Source organism: Podarcis cretensis (assembly GCF_951804945.1).
Source record: "Podarcis cretensis genome assembly, chromosome: 4".
In the NCBI taxonomy this organism is placed as follows: domain Eukaryota; kingdom Metazoa; phylum Chordata; class Lepidosauria; order Squamata; family Lacertidae; genus Podarcis; species Podarcis cretensis.
In genome coordinates this window covers 6,343,522-6,367,713 of record NC_137173.1, presented here as the reverse complement: position 1 = coordinate 6,367,713, position 24,192 = coordinate 6,343,522, and the positions used below count along the sequence as shown (strand labels likewise).

The 24,192-nt window shown below is 47.4% G+C and overlaps 2 protein-coding genes across 11 annotated transcripts in view; one reads left to right on the top strand and one right to left on the bottom strand.

Annotated features, from left to right (window-relative positions):
- Positions 1-615: 615 nt before the first annotated feature.
- On the top strand, positions 616-18,610 carry KCNE3 (potassium voltage-gated channel subfamily E regulatory subunit 3). Of its 7 annotated transcripts, none has more exons than XM_079974271.1 (3): positions 623-743; positions 2,680-2,774; positions 17,809-18,610. In XM_079974271.1, the coding sequence occupies exon 3, from the start codon at positions 17,834-17,836 to the stop codon at positions 18,119-18,121; it is 288 nt and encodes a 95-aa protein (XP_079830397.1). In that variant the 5' UTR covers positions 623-743; positions 2,680-2,774; positions 17,809-17,833; the 3' UTR covers positions 18,122-18,610. The 7 variants fall into 7 exon arrangements, with proteins under 7 accessions (XP_079830399.1, XP_079830397.1, XP_079830396.1 ...); XM_079974270.1 differs by having other exon boundaries at positions 623-737; positions 17,806-18,609; XM_079974269.1 differs by having other exon boundaries at positions 17,806-18,609.
- A 3,569-nt stretch (positions 18,611-22,179) lies between these two features.
- Positions 22,180-24,192, bottom strand: part of LOC307214660 (maestro heat-like repeat-containing protein family member 7) — a 73,010-nt gene continuing 70,997 nt past the window's right edge. For all 4 annotated transcript variants that reach the window (XM_079973468.1, XM_079973467.1, XM_079973469.1 and 1 more), the window contains one exon: positions 22,180-22,461. The gene's annotated coding sequence lies outside the window, so the exon portion shown is untranslated. The remainder of the gene's footprint in view (positions 22,462-24,192) is intronic.

Sequence of the window (24,192 nt, the reverse complement as noted above, 5' to 3'; positions counted from 1 at the left end):
ACTGATCCACTGGGTCTTCTGCTTTTTTCCTTGAACTTTATGAGACTTCCGTTGAAATCTACAATCTGATACAATGAATGGTATATCTTCTTTATTCAAAAGTACAGCCGGTTATGTCTTGTGTGTTTATTATGTTTCACGTAACCATAGGTTTGTTGTCGTTTTGCGGCAGGCAGAATTTCAACAGGTGAAGCCCCACCTGTTGGACTTCTTATTCCAAATTTGTTTATTGATTTTCACAAAATTATAAACAAACAAACAAACATAAATCATAACCTTATTAAAAATTATGCTTATTAACATTGTTAAGTGACTTCCTCGCTTCCCCTTGGTTGAATTTCAATGCATATCCTTTGAACGGTTTTCCAAATCACAGTTCTTCTAAAATTTTAACTTGAACATTAACATCCTTAAGCCTTTTCATTTGAAATTAAACATATTAATTCATCACTTAACTTATCTAAAATCCTAAGCCGATTCAGTATCTGCAAGCTGTTTCCAATTAATTTAACTTCCCACCTGTTGGATTTCTGCCCAGGAAAGGGCTGCCTTCAGGATCGGGTGGCGGCCTCGGCTTGGGCTGCCTGCCAGGGAGGGAGGGAGCGACGGCCCCTGTCCAAGGGGAGGGCCGGCTTCGCCTCGCCCAAGGCGGCTGCTGCCGGGAGACGCTCCGCCGCAGAATCCCGCAGGCGAGTGAGCCGGCGCTTCTGGAGCAGCAGCAGCAGCAGCAGCAGCAGGTGGAGGTGAGTCCGGTGCAGCGCGCAGGGGAAACTGAGGCCGGGTGCGGGGAAGATCATCATCAGCCCCGGATTCAGCGCCCGAACCGTTTGCCTTCCCCCAGCTGTGGCGAAGCGCTGGCTGGGACACGCGACCCACCGTCTCGTGTGAAAGCGCTTCTCTGGGGACACGCGGATCGCGGATTTGGGTCCCGATCCGGCCGAGGCAACTCCTTACGAAGGAGAGGGTGCACCCTCCCAGAACATGCAGACACGTGTTGACTCCTCTCGCCCGTCGGAGCCCAACCTCATTTTCTTAGAAAGCCCCAACTGCTCTAAATTGATGGAGCTGCCCCCTGGACACGTGTCAAGGGATTCTTGAGCTGCGATTCCCACATTGCGGGGGGGGGGGTTTGCGCTAGATGACCCTCAGGGTTCCCTTCTGTATCTACAATTCTACGATGCTTTGAATTGATGCCACCCTCCTTTGGGGCAGCCTGATTTAATAAGTTTAATAAGTTAACTGTTTATATTTGGACAACTTTTCCGCTGTACTTTATCAGAAGGAGAAAAGCAATCGTTTCCTGAATAACTAAGCAATTTATTTAACTGAAGCAGTAACATTATAGCATATGCATCCATGTTTGTTAACTGATGTGGTTAAACATTTAAAAATAAAAAAACTTAGACTGAGTTTTAGCACACATGAGAAACGTAAAACAAATCCTTATTTCCTGATATTATACCCTTTGGACTATAAGGTAACTTAAATAGAAAACTATCTTTAGAAAGTTTTTTCCTCCAAAAGCATTTTATTTTAAAAATCCAATTTAAATTAAAAAAAATCTGATTTAAATAAAAAAAATCAAATTTTATATATATTGTATATATATATATATTAAAAATCATTGATTTTTCTTATCCACCCTGCTTTCTTGCAAGCTTCTCTGGGGACAGGGGAGGCTGGTTTTGGGTCCCAAATTAAAGAAAAAAAATCTGGATGTACATTTCCAAAATATAAGATAAAAAACAAATAAAACCTACATACAGCAACAGTCTTCTGTGTTGTGTAGGCTCCTATTTGTTATGTGCAAATGGGTTAAGATACCTATTAGGTCCATAAATTACCATATGACATATATCCAACACAAAAAACTGGGACAATTTGTTGTTGACAAAGGAAAGCTGGACATATATAAAGGGCCCCATTACCTTCAGTAGCTTAGGGGATGGATAGGCAAACTAAGGCCTGGGCGCCGGATCCGGCCCAATTGCCTTCTCAATCCGGCCAGGAATCAGCATGTTTTTACATGAGTAGAATGTGTGCTTTTATTTAAAATGCATCTCTGGGTTATTTGTGGGGCATACGAATTTGTTCATCCTCCCCCAATATAGTCTGGGCCCCCACAAGGTCTGAGGAACAGTGGACCGGCCCCCTGCTGAAAAAGTTCATTGACCCCTGGCTTAGGGCCTCATCAAACCTAAATCCAGCCCTGTGTGTATCTGTTTGTGGATTAGAGTTCCAGCTGCTGTTTTCCTTCCCAATTGCGTTTGGTGACTTTTGTGATCAAATGGCACCCCTGGAACAATATAGAATTGCGAATTATCATTGTATGAAAGACCCTTGATGAAATAGCTAATACAAAAAGGCATGTTGGTTGCTAGCAGAAGAAACTTCTGCTGGGAATTCCCATCTCAGATCCAGGTATTTACAGGCCAATCATGATTCCTGGGGCAAAAGCACTCTGCACATGCTCAGAAAGCAAATGATTATTACATTCTGTGTTCCACACTGGCATTGGGGGGAAAGGGTTCCTGTACACCGAGGAGAGGAATCTTTTTCTTTCTAGTCTGAGGGCCACAATCCCCCATGGGCAAGTTTCTGGGGGCCCGCATGCAGTGGGCGTGGCCAAACGCAAAAGGGGGCGGAGCAATGGATGTGACTCTTCACCTTGCATTCCAGCTACGCGAAAAGCAGAGGTTTCTACCAACACAAATCTCTGTATCTTCCATCCCTGCAAGCAAAAGGCACCCTAACGGTTCAAGAACGCTTTCCAGGTAATTGAAATCGTGTGAGGAGGTCGTGAGACAGGACTAGTGAGAGATTTGGCCTGAGGGAAGAGTCCACAGGGCCTGGACGGAAGCCCTCGAAGGCTAAATTAAGCCGTTTTTGCGATGCCACAACACACCTTTGGTATCTCCGGGGTTTTGCGCCTTTGTCAAAAGCACAATGGCGCCCAAGTCCACCAATCACTGGACACTTTCCCCAGGCAGCCAAAGGATTGTGGATCATGTGCAAGCTTTTGTGTTAACACAGAACGGTTCAGCAGGCAAACAGTTCCTTATACAGTGGTACCTTGGGTTACAGACGCTTCAGGTTATAGACGCTTCAGGTTACAGACTCTGCTAACCCAGAAATAGTACCTCAGGTTAAGAACTTTGCTTCAGGATGAGAACAGAAATCGCACGGCGACGGCGCAGTGGCAGCGGGAGGCCCCATTAGCTAAAGTGGTACCTCAGGTTAAGAACAGTTTCAGGTTAAGAATGGACCTCCGGAACGAATTAAGTTCTTAACCCGAGGTGTTGTTGTTGTTTAGTCATTTAGTCGTGTCCGACTCTTTGTGACCCCCTGGACCAGAGCACGCCAGGCACTCCTGTCTTCCACTGCCTCCCGCAGTTTGGTCAAACTCATGCTGGGAGCTTCGAGAACACTGTCCCACCATCTCGTCCTCTGTCGTCCCCTTCTCCTTGTGCCCTCCATCTTTCCCAACATCAGGGTCTTCTCCAGGGAGTCTTCTCTTCTCATCAGGTGGCCAAAGTATTGGAGTCTCAGCTTCAGGATCTGTCCTTCCAGTGAGCACCCAGGGCTGATTTCCTTCAGAATGGATCGGTTTGATCTTCTTGCAGTCCATGGGACTCTCAAGAGTCTCCTCCAGCACCAGAATTCAAAAGCATCAATTCTTCGGCGATCAGCCTTCTTTGGCGATCAACCCGAGGCACCACTGTATATTTACTAGGATTCTGGTTCCTGCTGCTAGCCATGCCAACCCCGCTGTGGACTTTGCATATGAGAAATTACTTTATTTACAAGACCGGAGAAAGTTTCCAGTCCTCCTCAAAAGATTCTAAACTTGGGTCTCTCATCTGCACCATCAGTTTTGCCATCTCTGCAAATTTTGTGGTTCTCATCCACCATTCTTCCTCAGAGGGCATTCTTTGAGAGGAGATCACTCTTGTGCTCAGGTCGTAGAATCATAGAATTGTTGAGGCAGGAGGGATCCCACGGTCATCTAGTCCAACCCCCCTGCAATGCACAAATCTCAGCTAAATCATCTAAGACAGATAGCCATCCAAACTCTGTTTAAAAAGCTCCAAGGAATGAGAGTTCACCGCCTCCCAAGGGAGACCGTGCCACCATCAAACAGCTGCTTCTGTCAGAAAGATCTTCTTGATGTTTGGCCCTCCTCCTGTTACTTAACTAAAATCCCATTGTCCCTGACCATCCTTGCTGGGGCTGATGGGAGTTGTAGTTCAGCCACATCTGGAGGGCCAAATGTTCCACATGCCCAACGTAGACAGACTTGCAGGCTCGCTAATAGCCACTCCAACCATACTCTGCCTCTGCAGTTAGAGTCAGCAATGCAGAACACGGTAAGAAATTTGTTTAAAAGCACAAAGCTGGAGATGATGGAATTTTTAAAATGCAATTGCATGTACAGTGGTACCTCGGGTTAAGAACTTAATTTCTGTGCCTCCTCGAGAGGTCTGGAGGGTGGCAACACAAGAACGGGGCCTCCTCTGCAGTGGCTCCCCGTCTGTGGAATGCTCTCGCCAGGGAAGTTCGCCTGGCGCCTTCATTATACACCTTTAGGTGCCAGGCAAAAACATTCTTTTTCAACCAGGCCTTCGGGTGATTTGATTTACATCCTATGCCCTTTTAAAATGTGTTTTTCCTTGGGGGTGGGCTATTGGTTTGTTGTTTTCTTTTTACAGTGGCACTTCAGGTTAAGAACTTAATTCGTTCTGGAGGTCCGTTTTTAAGCTGAAACCTGTTCTTAACCTGAGGTACCACTTTAGCCAATGGGGCCTCCCCCACCGCTGCGCCGCCGGAGCACGATTTCTGTTCTCATCCTGAAGCATAGTTCTTAACCTGAGGTACTATTTCTGGGTTAGTGGAGTCTGTAGCCTGAAGCGTCTGTAACCTGAAGCATCTGTAACCTGAGATACCACTGTAATTGTAATTTCGGTTGAGCGGGAAGTTGCTTGTGTTGTGAAATGGGATTATAGCTGTTGAGTGATAGAGTGTAACTCTGAATCGTGAAATAAAATAAGATATTACTGTAAAAGTGAAAAGAGAAATCTCTTGTGTGGTTGGATTTCAGTCCCAGCAAGAGTGGCCAAGATGCTGGAAGTGTAAAAATGTAGAGGGAACATTCTTCCACATGTGGTGGACATGTAAAAAGGTAAAAGAGTATTGGGAAATAATTTATAATGAACTGGGGAAAATGTTTAAAGTTACTTCCCCCCCCCCCGCAAAAATCTAGAGTCCTTTCTGCTGTGGATAACCCAGACTGAAATTCCCAGGTGTCAGAAAATATTGTTTATGTACGCAACAACTGCGGCCCGTGTTTTGTTAGCCCCAAAATGGAAAGTGAGCAAGGTCCCAACTCTAGAGGATGGGCAACTCAGGTTGACGGAATATGCACAATTTGCAGTATTACATATAGAATAAGAGAGCAGGAAGAACATACGTTTAAAGAAGACTGGAAAACGTTTATTGAGTATATGGAAAACAGCTGTGTGCAGCTGAAAACGCTGGCAGCGTTAAGAGTAAATAATTCTTGATGGATGTAATAGTGGAAAATTTATTTGAATGGCTATAGTAGAATACGCAGGGATGCAAGATATGTAAAACGAACCACGGAAAGAGAAGAAGGGGGAAGTCACTGGATATTTTAAAGTTTGTACAGTGGTACCTCTGGATGCGAACAGGATCCGTTCTGGAGCCCCATTCGCATCCTGAGTAGAATGGAACATGCGTCGGGTTGCATCTTGCCACTTCCGCGCATGCGCATGACGTCATTTTGAGCATCTGCGCATGCGCGAGCGGCAAAACCCAGAAGTAACGCACTCCGTAACCACGGAGCGTAACCTGAAAACGCTCAGCCTGAAGCATATTTAACCCAAGGTATGACTTTGCAATGTTTATCTGAAATTGTAAAACAGAACCTTTAATAAAAATTATTATTGAAGAATGGCCACGGTGCAAGGCAATGGGAGCTATAGTTCAGCGATATCTGGAGAGTTTAAGGTTTCCTACACTCAGTATGGATGTGACCCCAATTCTAGGATCTGGCTGCCTTTCTGCCTTTTGGGGATGGGACGAGACGGCACTGTTTTGCCCTGCCAAAACATACAGTGTCTGATGATGCTTTCAGGTGTAGTGTTGGGCTTCTGAGTGTAACACACGCCCGCTGCAGGTGTCATGAAACTGGAGAACTTTGTTTGCGCAAATCTGTAAAAGCACACAGCCCAAGCAGTCCTTGGAAACATGCAACTAATTCCCCAGTGTAAATACTGAAGGGTGTGGAATGAGGGAGGCCTCGCCAAACCCTCTTGCTCCTCAAACCTGAATGGGCCTCGCCAGAGACGTCTCAGCGTCGCCATAGGTGTGCAACCGAGGAGGGATACTTTTCAGGCAGTGCCAGATTTACGTATAAGCAAAACAAGCTATAGTTTAGGGCCCCACTCTCTTGGGGGCCCCCAAAAAAATTAAAGGGAAAAAAACCTGGATGTGATGTACATTTCCAAAATATAAGATAAAAAACAAATAAAATAAAACCTACATACAGCAACCATGTTTTGTGTTATGTAGGCTCCTATGATGTAAGTCATGGGCCCTGCCTGCTAACCTGCTCCCTAAAATATCACTGGTTTGGTGACAGCAGTCACGAAATTAAAAGACGCCTGCTTCTTGCGAGAAAAGCAGTGACAAACCTAGACAGCATCTTAAAAAGCAGAGACATCACCTTGCCAACAAAGGTATGTATAGTTAAAGCTATGGTTTTCCCAGTAGTGATGTATGGAAGTGAGAGCTGGACCACAAAAAAGGCTGATCGCCGAAGAATGGATGCTTTTGAATTATGGTGCTGGAGAACATAGGCGCCGACTCCATGGGGCCTGAGGGGGCCCGAGCCCCCTCAAAAATTCGTTTGGGGGGGCTTTGCCCCCCCAATAATTTAAGAAAAACAAAGCCACTCCCGATCTAGAGAGGGGGTGGGGTTGCGGGCTCTCGACCCATCAACAATCTCGCGGGGCTGGCGTCAGCCCCGCGAGAAGCGGGGATTCCCCCTAGCTCATTAATATTCACTGCCCACGGTGGCAGCCAATCGGCTGCCGCAAAGGGCGGGCCCTCACAGGTTCACTTAAGGTCGGGGCAGCCCGGGGCTCGCCCCTTTCGTTCCCCCAGCAGCAGCGGTTTGGAGGTCTTGGGCCCCCCCAATATTTTTTATAAGTCGGTATGGGCCCCCGCCCCCCCAATATTTTTTATAAGTCGGTGCCCCTGCTGGAGAAGACTCTTGAGAGTCCCATGGACTGTAAGAAGATCAAACCTCTCCATTCTTAAGGAAATCAGCCCTCAGTGCTCACTGGAAGGACAGATCGTGAAGCTGAGGCTCCAATACTTTGGCCACCTCATGAGAAGAGAAGACTCCCTGGAAAAGACCCTGATGTTGGGATAGATGGAGGGCAAAAGGAGAAGGGGACGACAGAGGACGAGATGGTTGGACAGTGTTCTTGAAGTTACCAGCATGAGTTTGACCAAACTGCGGGACGCAGTGGAAGACAGGAGTGCCTGGCGTGCTCTGGTCCATGGGGTCACGAAGAGTCGGACACGACTAGACGACTAAACAACAACAATATATAGGGTGCCTGCATTCTGCATGGACTGGTTGCAAGGCAACATGGGCTTTAGATTCCTATTAGGTCCATAAATTACCATCTAGCTCAACACAAAAAACAGGGACAATTTCTTGTTGACAAAGGACAGCTGGACATATAAAGGGCCCCATTACCTTCAGTAGCTTAGGGCCTCATCAAACCTAAATCTGGCCCTGCTTGCAGGGATGTTTGAGTATATTTGAAGGCAGTTTTAGAGCACTGTCCAGACATTGCACCCAATCACCCTCTGTGCCATTGCAAAGCACAGCAATGCATGTTTTTTGGGAAGGTGGCAATTCATATGTTATTTCTAGGATCAGAATATGTCTTTTGATACACATCCCCCCATTACAAGGCTTTTGCACGCCTCGGCTGGTTGAATCTTAGAATCAGAGCTGGAAGGGACCCACGAGTGCCATCTAGTCCAGCCCCTGCAATGCAGGAATCTTTCATCCAACGTGGGACTCGAACCCACAGCCATGAGGTTAAGAGCCCTGTGCTCTACCAGCTGAGCTATCCATCCTAGGCAGAAGTGTGTACGAACTATAGTGCAAAATACAGAGATGTTCTGATTTTGAAGGACGCCCCTGTGTTTTGGTTCACGTACTCAGTCAAGAAGTACAAATAGGGTGGTCTCTCATTAAAATACAACCAAAACTGAATTTCTCCCCCCAACCCAGATTCACGCACTGTTGTATATCTCTCCCACCAATCCCCCATGGCTGCAAAGTAGCCTTTTCAGGCTAGCCAGTCAGCCCTCAAAATCTCATCCTCCTCTGGCCCTCCACCTGTCTTTGCAGATATCCCCCTTGGACTTAGTTGTTATTCATTTATTGCATATCTCTTCCACCTTTTCCTCAAGGTGGTGTAAACCAGGCATAGGCAAACTGGGCCCTCCAGATGTTTTGGGACTACAACTCCCATCATCCCTAGCTTACAGGCCCAGTGGTCAGGGATGATGGGAGTTGTAGTCCCAAAACACCTGGAGGGCCGAGTTTGCCTATGCCTGGCGTAAACGTTTCTCCTCCTCTTCATTTAATCCCAACAAGAACCCTGCCAGGTAGGTTAGGCTGAGAGCGATTGCCTGGCCCAGGCTCACCCAGTGAGCTGAGTGGGGAATTCGAACCCTGGTCTCCCAGGTCTTAGTCCAGTGCTCTAACCACTACACCACACTGACTCTCCATACTTGGTACTGCTGTCTGATTGTGCAGGATCTTGGATCATGTTTCTCTCCTGCGCCTGCAGCCAGCAAGGAAGTGGTTTCTTATTTGCATTCCTCATTTTTTGCAGAAAGGGAGTTTGGCAAGCTCAGCCGGGCAGGCACAATGGAATTGTGGACGGCCCGGTTTTTTGGTTGGCCACGGAGCTCTTGGCCAGGGGCTTATCAGTCTTTCCCCCTCTCTGAACAATAGCGGCTTTCACAAAACAGAAAAGGGGTGGGGGTGGGAAGGGTGCTTGGGACTGCAGCACCCAAGCAAGACCAGGAAGTCAAATATGTCAGCTGGAATCAGTAGAGGTTCGAGTCAAAGAATTGTAGAGTTGGAACAAGTCATCTAGTCTAACCGCCTGCAAGGCAGGAATCTCAACTAATCATAGAATCATATTATAGAATCATAGAATCATGTAGAGTCATAGTACCGCCAACACAAATCGTGCCATTGTACAAATCTGTAGTGCAACCACATTTGGAATACCGCGTACCGTTCTGGTTGCCTCATCTCAGAAAGGATTTTGAAGAGTTGGAGAAAGCTTCTTCCTAACCTGGGGAGAAAACAGTAAAGACCTGATGAAGAGAGCACAGCAGAGGTTATATTTTCTGAGAATCCTCTGGAAAAATAATCTCTCAAAGGACCTGTTGATGGCATTTTACCATTGGACTGTGGAGAGTGTATTAACTTATGGTCTGTGTGTGTGGTTTGGGAGTTGCACGGTCAGGGGAAAAACAGTGCTGTCCAGGATTGTAAAGACTGCAGAGAGAATAATTGGGTGCACTCTTCCCACCTTGGACCAAATCTACGCTTCCAGGTGCCATAAGAAAGCTGCAGAGATAGTGCTCACCCCGGAAATGATCTCTTTCAGCTTTTGCCTTCTGGAAGAAGGTCCAGGGTTATAAAGACTAGGACTAGCCGCCTGAGAAACAGTTTCTATCCAAATGCAATTTTGGTTTTAAACGCAGTGTAAGGCAGTCTGTATGGGAGTATATTGTATTTAATTATGGGAGTATCAGAGTTTTTAGGGGGCTAACCAGGCTGGGATAGCAAGCATGTTGGTTTTTGAATGTCTGATGTAGATTTTTTCAATTTCGTTGTTCTGTATGGGACAATGACAATAAAGATTATCGTATCGTAAAAGGGCAAAGCAGATGATCAAGGCAAAGGAGCTTCTCCCCTACAAGGAAAGGTTGCAGCGTTTGGGCCTTCTTAGTTTAGAGAAAAGGCGCACCAGCGGAGACATTCTGGAACTTGGTGGCTGTCACTGTCTTCTGCTTAACTATGGGCGGAGTGAAGAAAAACATTCACACCCCACTTTCTCCATTCCAGGCATTCATCAACTTCTACAATGGTACCTCAGGTTACAAACGCTTCAGGTTACATACCCTCCAGGTTACAACTCCGCTAACCCAGAAATAGTACTTCGGGTTAAGAACTTTGCTTCAGGATGAGAACAGAAATTGCGTGGTGGCGCGGCCCCATTAGCTAAAGTGGTGCTTCAGGTTAAGAACAGTTTCAGGTTAAGAACATACCTCCGGAACAAATTAAGTTCTTAACCCGAGGTACCACTGTATTTCGCTTTTTCTCTAAACTGAAAGGGCCCAAACGGCTTAGGGTTGCCATCTTTCCAAAAGTAAAAACCGGGACACCCCAAAAACTGTGGAGTTGTTTTTCGACTGACTCGCCTAAGATCCAGGACAAAGCGCCGCCTTTCGGAAATTTCCTTCGGACGTCAGTTCCACCTTTGTAATCCTGGACGGGTGTGGTGCTGTGGTCTAAACCACAGAGCCTAGGACTTGCTGATCAGAAGGTCGGCAGTTCAAGTCCCTGCGATGGCATAAGCTCCCGTTGTTCGGTCCCTGCTCCTGCCAACCTAGCAGTTCGAAAGCACGCCAGTGCAAGTAGATAAATAGGTACCGCTCTGGCGGGAAGGTAAACGGTTCGCCAGAAGCGGCTTAGTCATGCCCAGAAGCTGTACGCCGGCTCCCTCGGCCAATAAAGTGAGATGAACGCCGCAACCCCAGAGTAGGCTACGACTGAACCTAATGGTGAGTGGTCCCTTTACCTTTACTAATCCCGGAAATGTCCGGGATAATCCAGGCGTGTGGCAGCCCTGCAAACATTGCAAACTTTCTTCAGTGGGGAGTTGCCCCCCCCCCTTGATCATTTGGGTTTCCCCATCTGAATGTTTTCCAACTTCGCAAGGTCCTTAAAAAAAGGAAAACTCTCAGGGCAGGAAAATAATAATGCTAGAGCGATGATAGCACAGGAGCACAGCCTCACAGCAAACTGCTTTTTCTCGATTGAGTTTACCATTCCCACACATGTAGGTAATGTTTGTTTGCTTTTCCAGAAGGGCAATGAAGCATAATTCATTCATGTTTGCAAAGCCCTTGAAGATCTTTGAGCAAGCAGAGCTGCGATGGAATTAGTTCCAACACAGAGCTGCTTTATACTTACTTAGCAGGAATGTTGCCATTGTGCAGATGTGTGCCCCTGTTCCATTATAAATAATAATACAGTGGTACCTTGGTTCTCAAACTTAATCTGTTCCGGAAGTCTGTTCCAAAACCAAAGTGTTCCAAAACCAAGGCGTGCTTCCCCATAGAAAGTAATGCAAGAGGGATTAATCCGTTCCAGACTTTTAATAACAACCCCTAAAGCAGCAATTTAACATGAATTTTACTATCTAACGAGACCATTGATCCATAAAATGAAAGCAATAATCAATGTACTGTACTATGAAATAAATAAGACAGTGTTGTAGATGATAAAAATGAAAATTATTATTCCCTGCACTGATGATAGTCATTGTTTGGATGGGGGACTTTTATCCATTTCTGAAGTCACACAATCAATCAATCAGTAGCTGAACTGGGTTCCACACAATCACAAAAACAAATTTACCGAAAAAGCCTCCAAAAACAAAAATGCAAAATAAATAGCAAAAACAAAAGCACCAAACTTAATCCGTTCTAGAAGTCCGTTTGACTTCTGAAATGTTCGAAAACCAAGGCGCAGCTTCTGATTGGAGCTGGTGCCCCGGAAACAATAGCTGACAGCTGCATCAGATGTTTGGCTTCTGAAAAACATTTGAAAACCAGAACACTCACTTCCACATTTTCGGCGTTTGAGAACCAAGGCGTTTGAGAATCAAGGTACCACTGTAATAATAATACAAACTTCGAGCCCTCATTGTGCAGTGGATGAAATCTTGAAACCTAATAATTATTCATTAAAAAATTATCTCTGTAAATCAGCTTTGGTACTATCCTAAATCCTACAGTGCTGAAAAAATAGGTCCCTGCTCCCAAGGGCATTACAATCAAAAATTTGATAGTGGTGGAGAGAAAGGGAAGGAGGAGAGAGAAAGTCAGCAAAGGACGAATGAGTGTGTGCAAAAATAGTTACGTGTTCTTAGGCTTTATTTTAGATGGGGAGTCAGACAAGAGAGGAGGATAGGGAGCAATGTGAAGGCTATTGGCGGATGGAAATTGTAGTTCAGATTGTCTAGAGTAGACGGTGACGGGTTGGCGAAAGGCTGTGCTGGGAATGAAGTGCTGGCTGGGGGCTTCTGGGAGTTGTAGTCAAAAACATTGAGGTTGAGGAAAGATGTATGGCAATGAGAAAAGAGGCTGCAGTACACATTTCCCTGGGAGTAAATCTTGTTGAGCTCTGCAGGGCAAATGACGATTGCGCTGTAAGCGAGAGTATGGAAACCGTGCGAAGTGGCATGAATCAGGTCCTGTTGCCTGGCTAGCAAAGGATTTTCGCCTTCCTGCCAGCACATAACTGGCACCAGCCTTTCTTTGCAACGGCCATGGGAGATCAGCTGAAGGTCAGCTGGCGGCATAAAAGCCGAAGGGTTTGAGGACGCCACCCGTCACTTATTACGTGGACACAACAGGGCTTCTGTCGCAGCAAAGCAGAATTGGGTCTGTACAGATGTTGCATCAGATCAGGGAAGATCGAGGCATTTTCAATCAAGAAACCAGGACATCTGTATATGGGGACTTCAAGGGAGGGGGTAAAAGGAGAGTGAGGGGCTGAGGAGTTAGGAGTCCTTCCCAGACACAACTCTCAAGAGCCTTTTCAGGTTCAAGGTGCTACTATTAGTATACAGTGGTACCTTGGGATACATACGCTTCAGGTTACAGACTCCGCTAACTCAGAAATAATACCTCGGGTTAAGAACTTTGCTTCAGGATGGGAACAGAAATCGTGCAGCAGTGGCGTGGCAGCAGCGGGAGGCCCCATAAGCTGAAGTGGTGCTTCAGGTTAAGAACAGTTTCAGGTTAAGAACGGACCTCCGGAACGAATTAAGTACTTAACCCGAGGTACAACTGTATACAAAGCCCTTAGGTAAAGCCCTTATGGATGCTGGTGGCGCTGTGGCCTAAACCACTAAGCCTCTTGGGCTTGCCGAACAGAAAGTCGGCAGTTCAAATCCCCGCAACGGGGGGAGCTCCTGTTGCTCGGTCCCTTCTCCTGCCAACCTAGCAGTTCAAAAGCAGGTCAAAGTGCAAGTAGATAAATAGGTACCACTCCGGTAGGAAGGTAAACGGTGTTCCTGTGCGCTGCTTTGGTTTTGCCAGAAGTGGCTTAGTTATGCTGGCCACATGACCTGGAAGCTGTACGCCGGCTCCCTTGGCCTGTAAAGCGAGATGAGCACCGCAACCCCAGAGTCGTCTGCAACTGGACTTAACTGTCAGGAGTCCCTTTACCTTTATCTTTAAAGCCCTTAGGGATGTGGCTGGCGCTGCGGTCTAAACCACTGAGCCTCTTGGGCTTGCCAGTCGGAAGGTCAGCGGTTTGAATCCCTGGGATGAGGTGAGCTTCCGTTGCTCTGTCCCAGTTTCTGACAACCTAGCAATTCAAAAGCACACCAGTGCAAGTAGATAAATAGGTACTGCTGTGGTGGGAAGGTAAACAGCGTTTTCGTGCTCTCTGGTTTCCGTCACGGTGTCCCGTTGCTCTAGAAGCGGTTTAGTCCTGCTGGCAACATGACCCGGAAAGCTGTCTGTGGACAAATGCTGGCTCTATCGGCCAGAAAGCGAGATGAGCACTGCAACCCCAGAGTGGTCTGCGACTGGACTTACCCGTCCAGGGGTACTTTATCTTACAAAGCCCTTAACAACTTGGGACCAGTTTGCTTGCGAGATCGCCTTACGTAGTACAGTGGTACCTCAGGTAACATACGCTTCAGGTTACATACCCTTCAGGTTACAGACTCCGCTAACCCAGAAATAGTACCTCGGGTTAAGAACTTTGCTTCAGGATAAGAACAGAAATCGGGCTCCGGTGGCGCGACGGCAGCAGGAGGCCCCATTAGCTAAAGTGGTGCTTCAGGTTAAGAACAGTTTCAGGTTAAGAACAGACCTCCAGAACGAATTAAGTTCTTAACCCAAGGTACCACTGTACATGCTTTCTTGTACAGGTGCCGGTTCCACCTCGAAAAGGAATCAATCTTGTAGTTCAAAACAAGTTCAGCTGGTAGAACGTCAGAGTCGTAATCTCAGGGCCGTGGGTTCAAGCCCCACCTTAAGCAAAAATAAAATAAAATCCTGCCTTGCAGGGGAGTTGGACTAGAATGATGATCCATGTAGTCCCTTACAACTCTAGAGTTCTATGATTCTATGTCTGGAGTAGGGTTACTAGACGTCCCCGTTTCCCAGGGACAGTCCCCGGAGTCCCCGGACAAATTCCATCCCCGGATTTCATCTAATGTCCCCAGGAACTGCAGCAGTGGCAGTCTCAGTAGCCCGGAGCAGTTGGCTCTGGCTGGCTTCAGGAGCTGCTCGGAAGTCTCCATGTGATGCTGGTGCAGGGGCTCTCAGATGCAGCTTCCGGGCTGCCTCCACCTTCCCTGACCCCAGCAACTCAGCTGTGAAGGGAGGCTTCATGCTGCCTATCAGAACAGCCTCCAAAGTCCAAACTCCTACTTGTGTGCAAGCAGGGCTGGGATCTCTCAGATGTGAAGGGAGGCTTCACGCTGCCTATCAGAGCTTGCGTGCAAGCAGGAGGGGGCAGGGACCTCTCATTTAGGCAACGGGAAGCCTCCCTTCCCAGCTGAGCTGCTCCGATGGGAAGAGAGATCCCTGCCGCCTCCTGCTGTATCTTGGGCCGTGATAATCTCTCCAGCGAACCTCTTAAGGATCAAGATAAGGACTGTTGGAATCCAATACTAAGAACTTATCAAAAATGTATAACTTGTTGCTAAAATGGAATACACAGGATGAAACGGTGAAATCAGCTATGATTAAATGGGCACAAGATATCGGTCATGATATTATGTTTGCTGACTGGGAACAGTTATGGACCACCGGTATTAAATTTACTGCATGTAATGCATTAAGAGAAAATATTATGAAAATGATCTACCGATGGTACATGACCCCAGTCAAGCTTGCAAAAATTTATCATTTGCCTAATAATAAGTGTTGGAAATGTAATGAGACTGAAGGCACTTTCTACCACCTTTGGTGGACCTGCCCAAAGGTTAAAGCTTTCTGGGAAATGATCTATAATGAAATTAAGAAGGTCCTTAAGTGGACTTTTCCTAAGAAACCAGAGGCTTTCCTCTTGGGCATGGTGGGCCAAGTGGTGTCAAGGAAGGATAGGACTTTCTTTATGTATGCCACTACAGCAGCAAGAATTCTACTGGCAAAGTATTGGAAGACGCAAGAACTACCTACTCTGGAAGAATGGCAAACAAAGGTGATTGACTTTATGGGACTCGCCGAGATGACGGGCAGAATCCGGGACCAGGGGAAAGAGACAGTGGAAGAGGACTGGAAGAACTTCAAAATATATCTTAAAAATAATTGCAAAATTGAGGAATGTTAGGATGTCAGGGGGTAAGAAGTAAAGAATTGCAGCAGTAAACAAAAAAACTTAAGAAATTTTTATGAAAGGGAACTAAGATAATGGACTCAAGGGTTGCTAAAGAATTATTAAATAAGGATGCAGGGATGGGGAGGTATGGGGAAGTCAAAGAAAGAAGGGTAAGAACCGATGAGTATGATGTGATACTGTTTTACATTGTTCTTTATTATATGTGTGGAAATTAATAAAAATTATTATAAAAAAAAAAAAAAGGATCAAGATAAGGAGATGGTTACGGTCTGTTTACTAACACGCTGGCTTCTGAAGCTGGGATTGTGAAGTGAATGAGTAACTGTCCAGCATTGTGTAATATTGTGTCTGCATTCACCTGCAAAATTCCACCGGTTCCTCATCCCTGGTTTACTTTTTCAACCAGGAAATGGTGTAGCTCTGCGGCAAAGTGCTTGCTATGCACACAGCAGGTTTCAGGGTCAGTCCCCAATGGTAGGAGAGACTCCGGCTTGAAATCCCAGGGAGCTGCTGCTAGCCAGTGCAGGCACTATTGAGGTAATTGGAGCAATGGAGAGGGTGGGGCAGCAGCTCAGTGATGGGGCAGCTGCTTTGCATGCCCCAGGTTCAATCCCTGGATTCTTCAGGTAAGGCTGCCAGAAATCTTGGAGAGCCACTGCCAGTCCGTGTAGGCAATACTGAGCTAAATGGACCCCTCAGACAAGCCACGGCTGTCGGAACATCGTCCCCTACGTCTGACCTTTTGCGGTCTCAGCAGTCAGCGGTGTCCTGTCTGTAACCTTTTGTCCCTGAGACCTTTTCAGTGGTGTAGCGTGGGTTGTCAGCACCCGGGACAAGGCAAGTAATTTGCACCCCCTAACCCTGAGTGAGCCAGGTAGGGGCAGAGAGCTGTTGCGCCCGGTGCGGCCGGCCCCCCCTTCACCCCCCACGCTACGCCACTGGACCTTTTGTCTCCATTCGTCATACACTGTGCAAGGGGAAAATGACGCTGTGGAACAGGTGCCAAAATAGCTTTGTACCACCCCACGATCTTGGGACGGAAGATGTGTAAAGGTCACAGCCCAAAATGTATTTGCCTGGCTTGCATATTTGTCTCAATAAAAGGAGGCTCCACAGCAATGGCAGCAGCTCGCTTCAGCCCACCTGTGCGCAGCTCACATGATGAGCAACTCCTGTCTTGGGCCTTCACTTCAGGGTTGGGAGAGACTCCTTGAAATCTTGGGGAGCTGCTGCCAGCCAGTGTAGTCAGTACTGAAGTAGATGAACCAACTGTCTGCTTTTTATTATGTTTTTATCATTGGTGTTCTGTAATGTGTTTTTAATGTTGGACGCCGCCTTGGGATGATCTGATAAAGGTCAGTATACAAATCGAAATGATAATGATAATTTATTATTACAGTGGTACCTCGGGTTAAGAACTTAATTCGTTCAGGAGGTCCGTTATTAACCTGAAACTGTTCTTAACCTGAGATACCACTTTAGCTAATGGGGCCTCTCACTGCCGCCGCTCGATTTCTGTTCTCATCCTGAAGCAAAGTTCTTAACCCGAGGTACTATTTCTGGGTTAGCGGAGTCTGTAACCTGAAGCGTCTGTAACCCGAGGTACCGCTGTATTATTATTACAGTGGAACCTTGGTTCTCGAATGGCTTAGCTGACGAACAAATTGGCTCCCGAATGCCGAAAAGTCAAAAGTAAGTGTTCCAGTGTTTGAACATTTTTCGGAAGCTGAACGTCCGATGCGGCTGTCAGCTATTGTTTCCAGGGTGCCTATTCTAATCGGGAGCCGCACCTCAGTTTTCAAACATTCCGGGAATCGAATGGACTTCCGGAATGGATTAAGTTCAAGAACCAAGGTTCCACTGTATTATTATTATTATTATTATTATTATTATTATTAATATTATTATTATTATTATTAACAACAACAACAACATCTGTGTTCCTGAGGGTGCCTACGCTCCATTTCCTTTGCTTCCTGGGGCAGCAGAATATCTCGGGCCGGCTCTGAGTGCGAATGAGGCCGCCCCATGTGCTTTCAGAGGTTTGCTTGTTCTGAAACGGTTCCTGTTTCTGTTTTTTGCAGCAGCGACGGCACCCCCCGGGATCAGACGATGGCCTCCGCGTTGGGAAACCGGACGGATACCTGGCTTCAGAAGCTGGACTCGATGATGCGGGCCCTGAACCAGACTCTCTCCCACGCTTGCCCCCACGATGCGAAGCCCGTCGAGGAAGAGGAGGAGAAGGACAACTACGCTTGCATCTACATCCTCTTCGTGATGATCCTCTTTGCCGCGACGGTCGGGAGCCTGATCCTCGGCTACACCAGATCCCGCAAGGAGGTGGACAAGCAGAGCGACCCCTATCATGTTTACATCAAGAATCGGGTGTCCATGATATGAGGAGGAAAACCAAGGCAGAAAGGACTTGAGGTGCCCCAAGGCAGAAATCCTTGGTGCATCCTTTGCAAGAAGACAACACACCTTTTACTGCCTTTTATTTGCCAACCTGGCGCCCTTCAGATGTGTTGGACTACAACTCCCATCAGCCAGGGCTGACAAACAACCCCTACTGGTTAAAAAAGGTTCTGCCACATGAGCTGCCTTTTAAATTTTGCAGAGATCCAAAGCCTTCAGCTCCAAACCTATTCTCACTTACCTGGGAGTTTGTTTAGTTGTTTAGTCGTGTCCGACTTATCGTGACTCCCTGGACCAGAGCACGCCAGGCACTCCTGTCTTCCACCGCCTCCCGCAGTTTGGTCAAACTCATGTTTGTAGCTTCGAGAACACTGTCCAACCATCTCGTCCTCTGTCGTCCCCTTCTCCTTGTGCCCTCCATCTTTCCCAACATCAGGGTCTTTTCCAGGGAGTCTTCTCTTCTCATGAGGTGGCCAAAGTATTGGAGCACTCAGGGCTAATTTAAGCCTCCCTAAAGTCAGCGCTGCAGATACAGTACAGATGATATCTCAATGGGGCAGGCAGTACCTTTTCTAACCAGTAGGGGTCATCCTACCAGCATGGCTGTGGCTGATGGAAGTTGTAGTCCAGGCGCTGGGTTGATGAATCTTGCTTTTCCTATTCAAGTTATATCCCTGCCTCTGGAACTGAGGCGCACCTGTGTGCTGATGGGTGGAAATCTAAGATGCGGGGAGAGGAAACACTGTTTTCAAAGAAATTTGGACTGGTGGGGGAGCCTTCAAATCACAGATTATCAAGAGGGTTTTTATATATATATATTAAAAGTACACGTTTGATTGATTCCTCCTTCCCTGCCCCCAGTACACAATAAACAGATCAGTTTCCTACCCTGAGAATTAAATTACTAGCCTTCAGGAGCGATGGAAGATGTTCTGGTGCCTAAGGTTGATAATCCAGTGGAAGTCGCAGAAGAGGGTTGGACAGAGTCTAGGATACCTGATTCATCTAATATCATGTGTTCTTTGGTCCTACAGGTTTAACAAATTCACATCCAGTATTTTTATAATAATAATAATTTATTCTTTATACCCTGCTCATCTGGCTAGGTTTCTCAAGCCACTCTGGGCGGCTTCCAACAAAACACAAAAATACAATAACCTATTAAACATTAAAAGCTTCCCTAAACAGGGCTGATTTCAGATGTCTTCTAAAGGTTCGGTAGTTATTTTTCTCTTTGACATCTGATGGGAGGGCGTTCCACAGGGCGGGTGCCACTACCGAGAAGGCCCTCTGCCTGGTTCCCTGTAACTTGGCTTCTCGCAGCAAGGGAACTGCCAGAAGGCCCTCGGCGCTGGAACTCAGTGTCCGGGCAGAACGATGGAGGTGGAGATGTTCCTTCAGGTATACTGGACCGAGGCCATTTAGGGCTTTAAAGGTCAGCACCAACACTTTGAAATTGTGCTTGGAAACGTACTGGGAGCCAGTGTAGGTTTTTCAAGACTGGTGTTATATGGTCTCGGCGGCCGTTCCCAGTCACCAGTCACCAGCTGCCGTATTCTGGATTAGTTGTAGTTTCCAGGTCACCTTCAAAGGTAGCCCCACATAGAGTGCATTGCAGTAGTCCAAGCGAGAGATTGCATGCACCGCTCTGGCAAGACAGTCTGCGGGCAGGGAGGGTCTCAGCCTGCAAACCAGGTGGAGCTGGTAAACAGCTGCCCTGGACACAGATTTGACCTGTGCCTCCATGGACAGCTGTGAGTCCAGAATGACTCCCAGGCTGCGCACCTGGTCCTTCAGGGGCACAGTTACCCCATTCAGGACCAGGGAGTCCTCCACACCCGCCTGCCTCCTGTCTCCCAAATACAGTACATCTGTCTTGTCAGGATTCAACCTCAATCTGTTAGCCACCATCCATCCTCCAACCACCTCCAGACACTCACAGAGGACTTTCACCGCCTTCACTGGTTCCGATTTGAAAGAGAGGTAGAGCTGGGTATCATCCGCATACTGATGAACACCCAGCCCAAACCCCCTGATGATCTCTCCCAGCGGCTGCATGTAGATGTTGAAAAGCATGGGGGGAGAGGAAAGAGCCCTGAGGCACCCCACAAGTGAGAGCCCAAGGGTCTGAACACTCATCCCCCACACCACTTTCTGAACACGGCCCAGGAGGAAGGAGCGGAACCACTATATGACAGTGCCCCCAGCTCCCAGCCCCTCAAGACGGTCCAGAAGGATGTTATGGTCGATGGTACCAAATGCTGCTGAGAGATCCAGCAGAACTAGGAAACAGCTCTCACCTTTGTCCCTAGCCCGCCGAAGATCATTGACCAGTGCGACCAAGGCAGTTTCAGTCCCTTGATGAGGCCTGAATCCCGACTGGAAGGGATCCAAAGCATCTAGTGAATTAGCTTAGGGTACCTGACTTATTTGTTCTGGGAACCAGCCAAGGCAAATTCACCCCAATGGCAGTCAAGGCAAGCCCCGTGAATTCTTCTTTTGTTTCCCTTGAAAGCGGACTTGATAAGTCAAAACTTCTATGCCAACAGGATATTGGGCATCGGCCCTGAAGCAGGTAAATCTGTCTCTCCTCTTGGACTGCCCGCCCCCATATTCTCCCCTCCCTTGGTGGTTTCATAACATCTTCAAACACTTCCTGCAGCGCTAGAAAGAGATCGTTTTTATGGGGCAATATAATCCCACAATAGGATAAAGGATTTGTTCTTCCCAGCCCGAGAACGTCGTCCTTTCTCCTCCCCACCCTCCGCCACACGGTGAAATGTGTTTACTCAGTGAGCTTGCGAAATCCGCTCTTAAACCACACGCATGCTTAACGGATTTGTTTTTCTTTCCTATATTGTGCTGAGATTTAAACATGGGCGGCAGCCTCTGGTTCGTCCCCTTTTCCAAAAAAAAAACCCAACAACCCTGGAAGGTGGGCTAAGCTTGGCAGAAAGTTAAGATAGAGACTTAAAACTAAATATTGGGTGTATACATTAACAAGGATCGTTTCCTGCCTTGCGTTGGCTGTGGTGCCAGGTTTGGATTTGATGCAAGTCCCTGTTCAGAACGGGAGATTTCTGTGAAGCTGGCACTGCTGGGAGTTTTAGTCCAAAATGCCTAGAACAGGGGTCAGCAAACGTTTTCAGCAGGGGGCCGGCCCACTGTCCCTCAGAGCTTGTGGGGGGCCGGACTATATTTTGGAAAAAAATATGAACGAATTTCTATGCCTCACAAATAACCCAGAGATGCATTTTAAATAAAAGGACACATTCTACTCATGTAAAAACACACTGATTCCCGGACCGTCCGCGGGCTAGATTTAGAAGGCGATTGGGCCGGATCTGGCCCCTGGGCCTTAGTTTGCCTACCCATGGCCTAGGAGCTACCAGCCTGGATAAAGGCTGACCAGATTGGTTTGTTCCTGCTTCCTGTAGGCTCAGGGATGTCTCCAATGTGATAGCAGGCACCCCAAACCCATATGTTTAATGCTGCCATATTTAACTTGATCCTATGGATTTTTAAAAAGAAAACTTACGCAACTTCGGAATTTGAATATGGCCCTTCCAAGGACAAGGCCAGCAAGAACTTCTAAGCCCACGACACAATTTTTTTTAGAGAAAACACACGCAGCACATGTGATTGCAAGGGGCTCTGATTAGATGACCGTAATAGATGATAATCCATCCTACAATTCACCCCAATTTGCTTGTATACATTTCCCCATTAATCCCACACTTTTCCCTAGTGTACTTCCTCAACCGGATAAAATCTATTTATTTTTTAAATGAAAAAGAGGATTTCTTGTACTAGGACAATTGAGCGCTTTAATCCACTTTCATTGCACAAGCCTACATCTCTGGCCTGCACTTGAAATTATAATTATTATTATTATTATTATTATTATTATTATTATTATGCATGATAGTGGCAAATCTGGAGGTGCACACAGACTTCAACAAACAGGTCCCGAGAGTCAGTTAGGTACGCACACAAAGGGAAGTCTATTCCACTTTTGTGAAACACAAACCGACTTTAAAAAATAAATCAGAAAACACAAATTTACTGGCTTAAGGTCCTCAAGGCATATGTGCATATAAATATATATATACATGAGAACATTGCTATATATTGCTTGCAAATTCTATCTTGATGCAGGAAGTTGCATTTTGCAAGCAGCGTGAAGGCCCTTACGGTAAGGGTTCTTCAGCAAGCAAGAACTGTCGGCTTGCATCCACCATATTTTGGGTTTCTCATCTGCATCCTTTGACTGAGGCTTCTCCTGCAGCCACCGCTGGCTCTTTCCTCCTGCAGCCAGAAAGCTCCTGGTCAAAGAGAGAGAGAGAAAAAGGACTTAACGCCCTCTTGCGGTTGTTGATCTGTGCCAGGAGGGGGGGGGGGGAAGGAAGCAGAAAGTCTTGGGTACAGTGGTACCTCAGGTTACAGACGCTTCAGGTTACAGACTCCACTAACCCAGAGATAGTACCTCAGGTTAAGAACTTTGCTTCAGGATGAGAACAGAAATCGTGCTGCGGTAGCACAGCAGCAGCAGCAGCAGGAGGCCCCATTGGCTATAGTGGTGCTTCAGGTTAAGAACAGTTTCATGTTAAGAACGGACCTCCGGAACAAATTAAGTTCTTAACCCGAGGTGGACAACTGGCTTGACTGTGAGATGCAGCAACAAACAAAGCTAATGCTATTCTAAGCTGCATCAACAGAAGTCGTGTCCAGACCAAGGGAAGTCATACATGTAAAGGGACCCCTGACCATTAGGTCCAGTCGCGGATGACACTGGGGTTGCGGCGCTCATCTCGCTTTACAGGCCGAGGGAGCCAGCATTTGTCCGCAGAGAGTTTTACCAGGTAATGTGGCCAGCAGGACTAAGCCGCTTCTGGCGAACCAGAGCAGCGCACGGAAACGCTGTTTACCTTCCCTCCTGAGCGGTACCTATTTATCTACTTGCACTTTGACGTGCTTTCGAACTGCTAGGTTGGTCAGGAGCAGGGACCGAGCAACGGGAGCTCACTCCGTCGTGGGGATTCGAACCGGCGACCTTCTGATCAGCAAGTCCTAGGCTCTGTGGTTTAGACCACAGTGCCACCCGCTCTATTCTGACATCTTAAGCATATCTGGCACCATGGTGCAAAGCCACCACCCCCCCCCCATTTCCCAGAGGGAGGATGGCGCTGCCTGCGGGGCTGGAGGAGGCGGGCAGCACCTCCCAGCTCAGCTGGCCACTTTGCGTCGCGGTGGCCATGGCAGATGGAGGCTCCGGGTGTGGCACGGGCGGCATGGCAGAGGCGGGCGAGGGCAGCGAACTGGTGCCGGGAGGGGCTGCGTCCAGCCTCTGCCTTTTCCCTGGCACCCTCCAGAACTATGGGTAAGATGCCCCTGCCTGGAATACTGTGTCAGTTCTGGGCACCGCAATTTAAGAAGGATGTTGACAAGCTGGAAGGTGGGCAGAGGAGGGCAACCAAGATGGTCAAAGGCCTGGAAACAATGCCTTATGAGGAACGGCTAAGGGAGCTGGGCATGTTTAGCCTGGAGAAGAGGAGGTTAAGGGGTGATATGATAGCCATGTTCAAATATATAAAAGGATGTCACATAGAGGAAGGAGAAAGGTTGTTTTCTGCTGCTCCAGAGAAGCGGACACGGAGCAATGGTTCCAAACTACAAGAAAATAGATTCCACCTAAACATTAGGAAGAACTTCCTGACAGTAAGAGCTGTTTGACAGTGGAATTTGCTGCTAAGGAGTGTGGTGGAGTCTCCTTCTTTGGAGGTCTTTAAGCAGAGGCTTGACAACCATATGTCAGGAGTGCTCTGATGGTGTTTCCTGCTTGGCAGGGGGTTGGACTCGATGGCCCTTGTGGAGAACAGGCTTCCTTAACTCTGCGACTTCCAGGTGTTTTGGACTACAACTCCCATCAGTCCTGGCCATTACGGCTGAGGGCACTGTGTTCTTGTAAGTGTTGAGCATGGAAACAGGCTCCTTGGGTTTGGGGCCCAAGCTCCCAGTCCTCAAGGAGGAATAACACAGTGTAAAGAGAGCCCGGG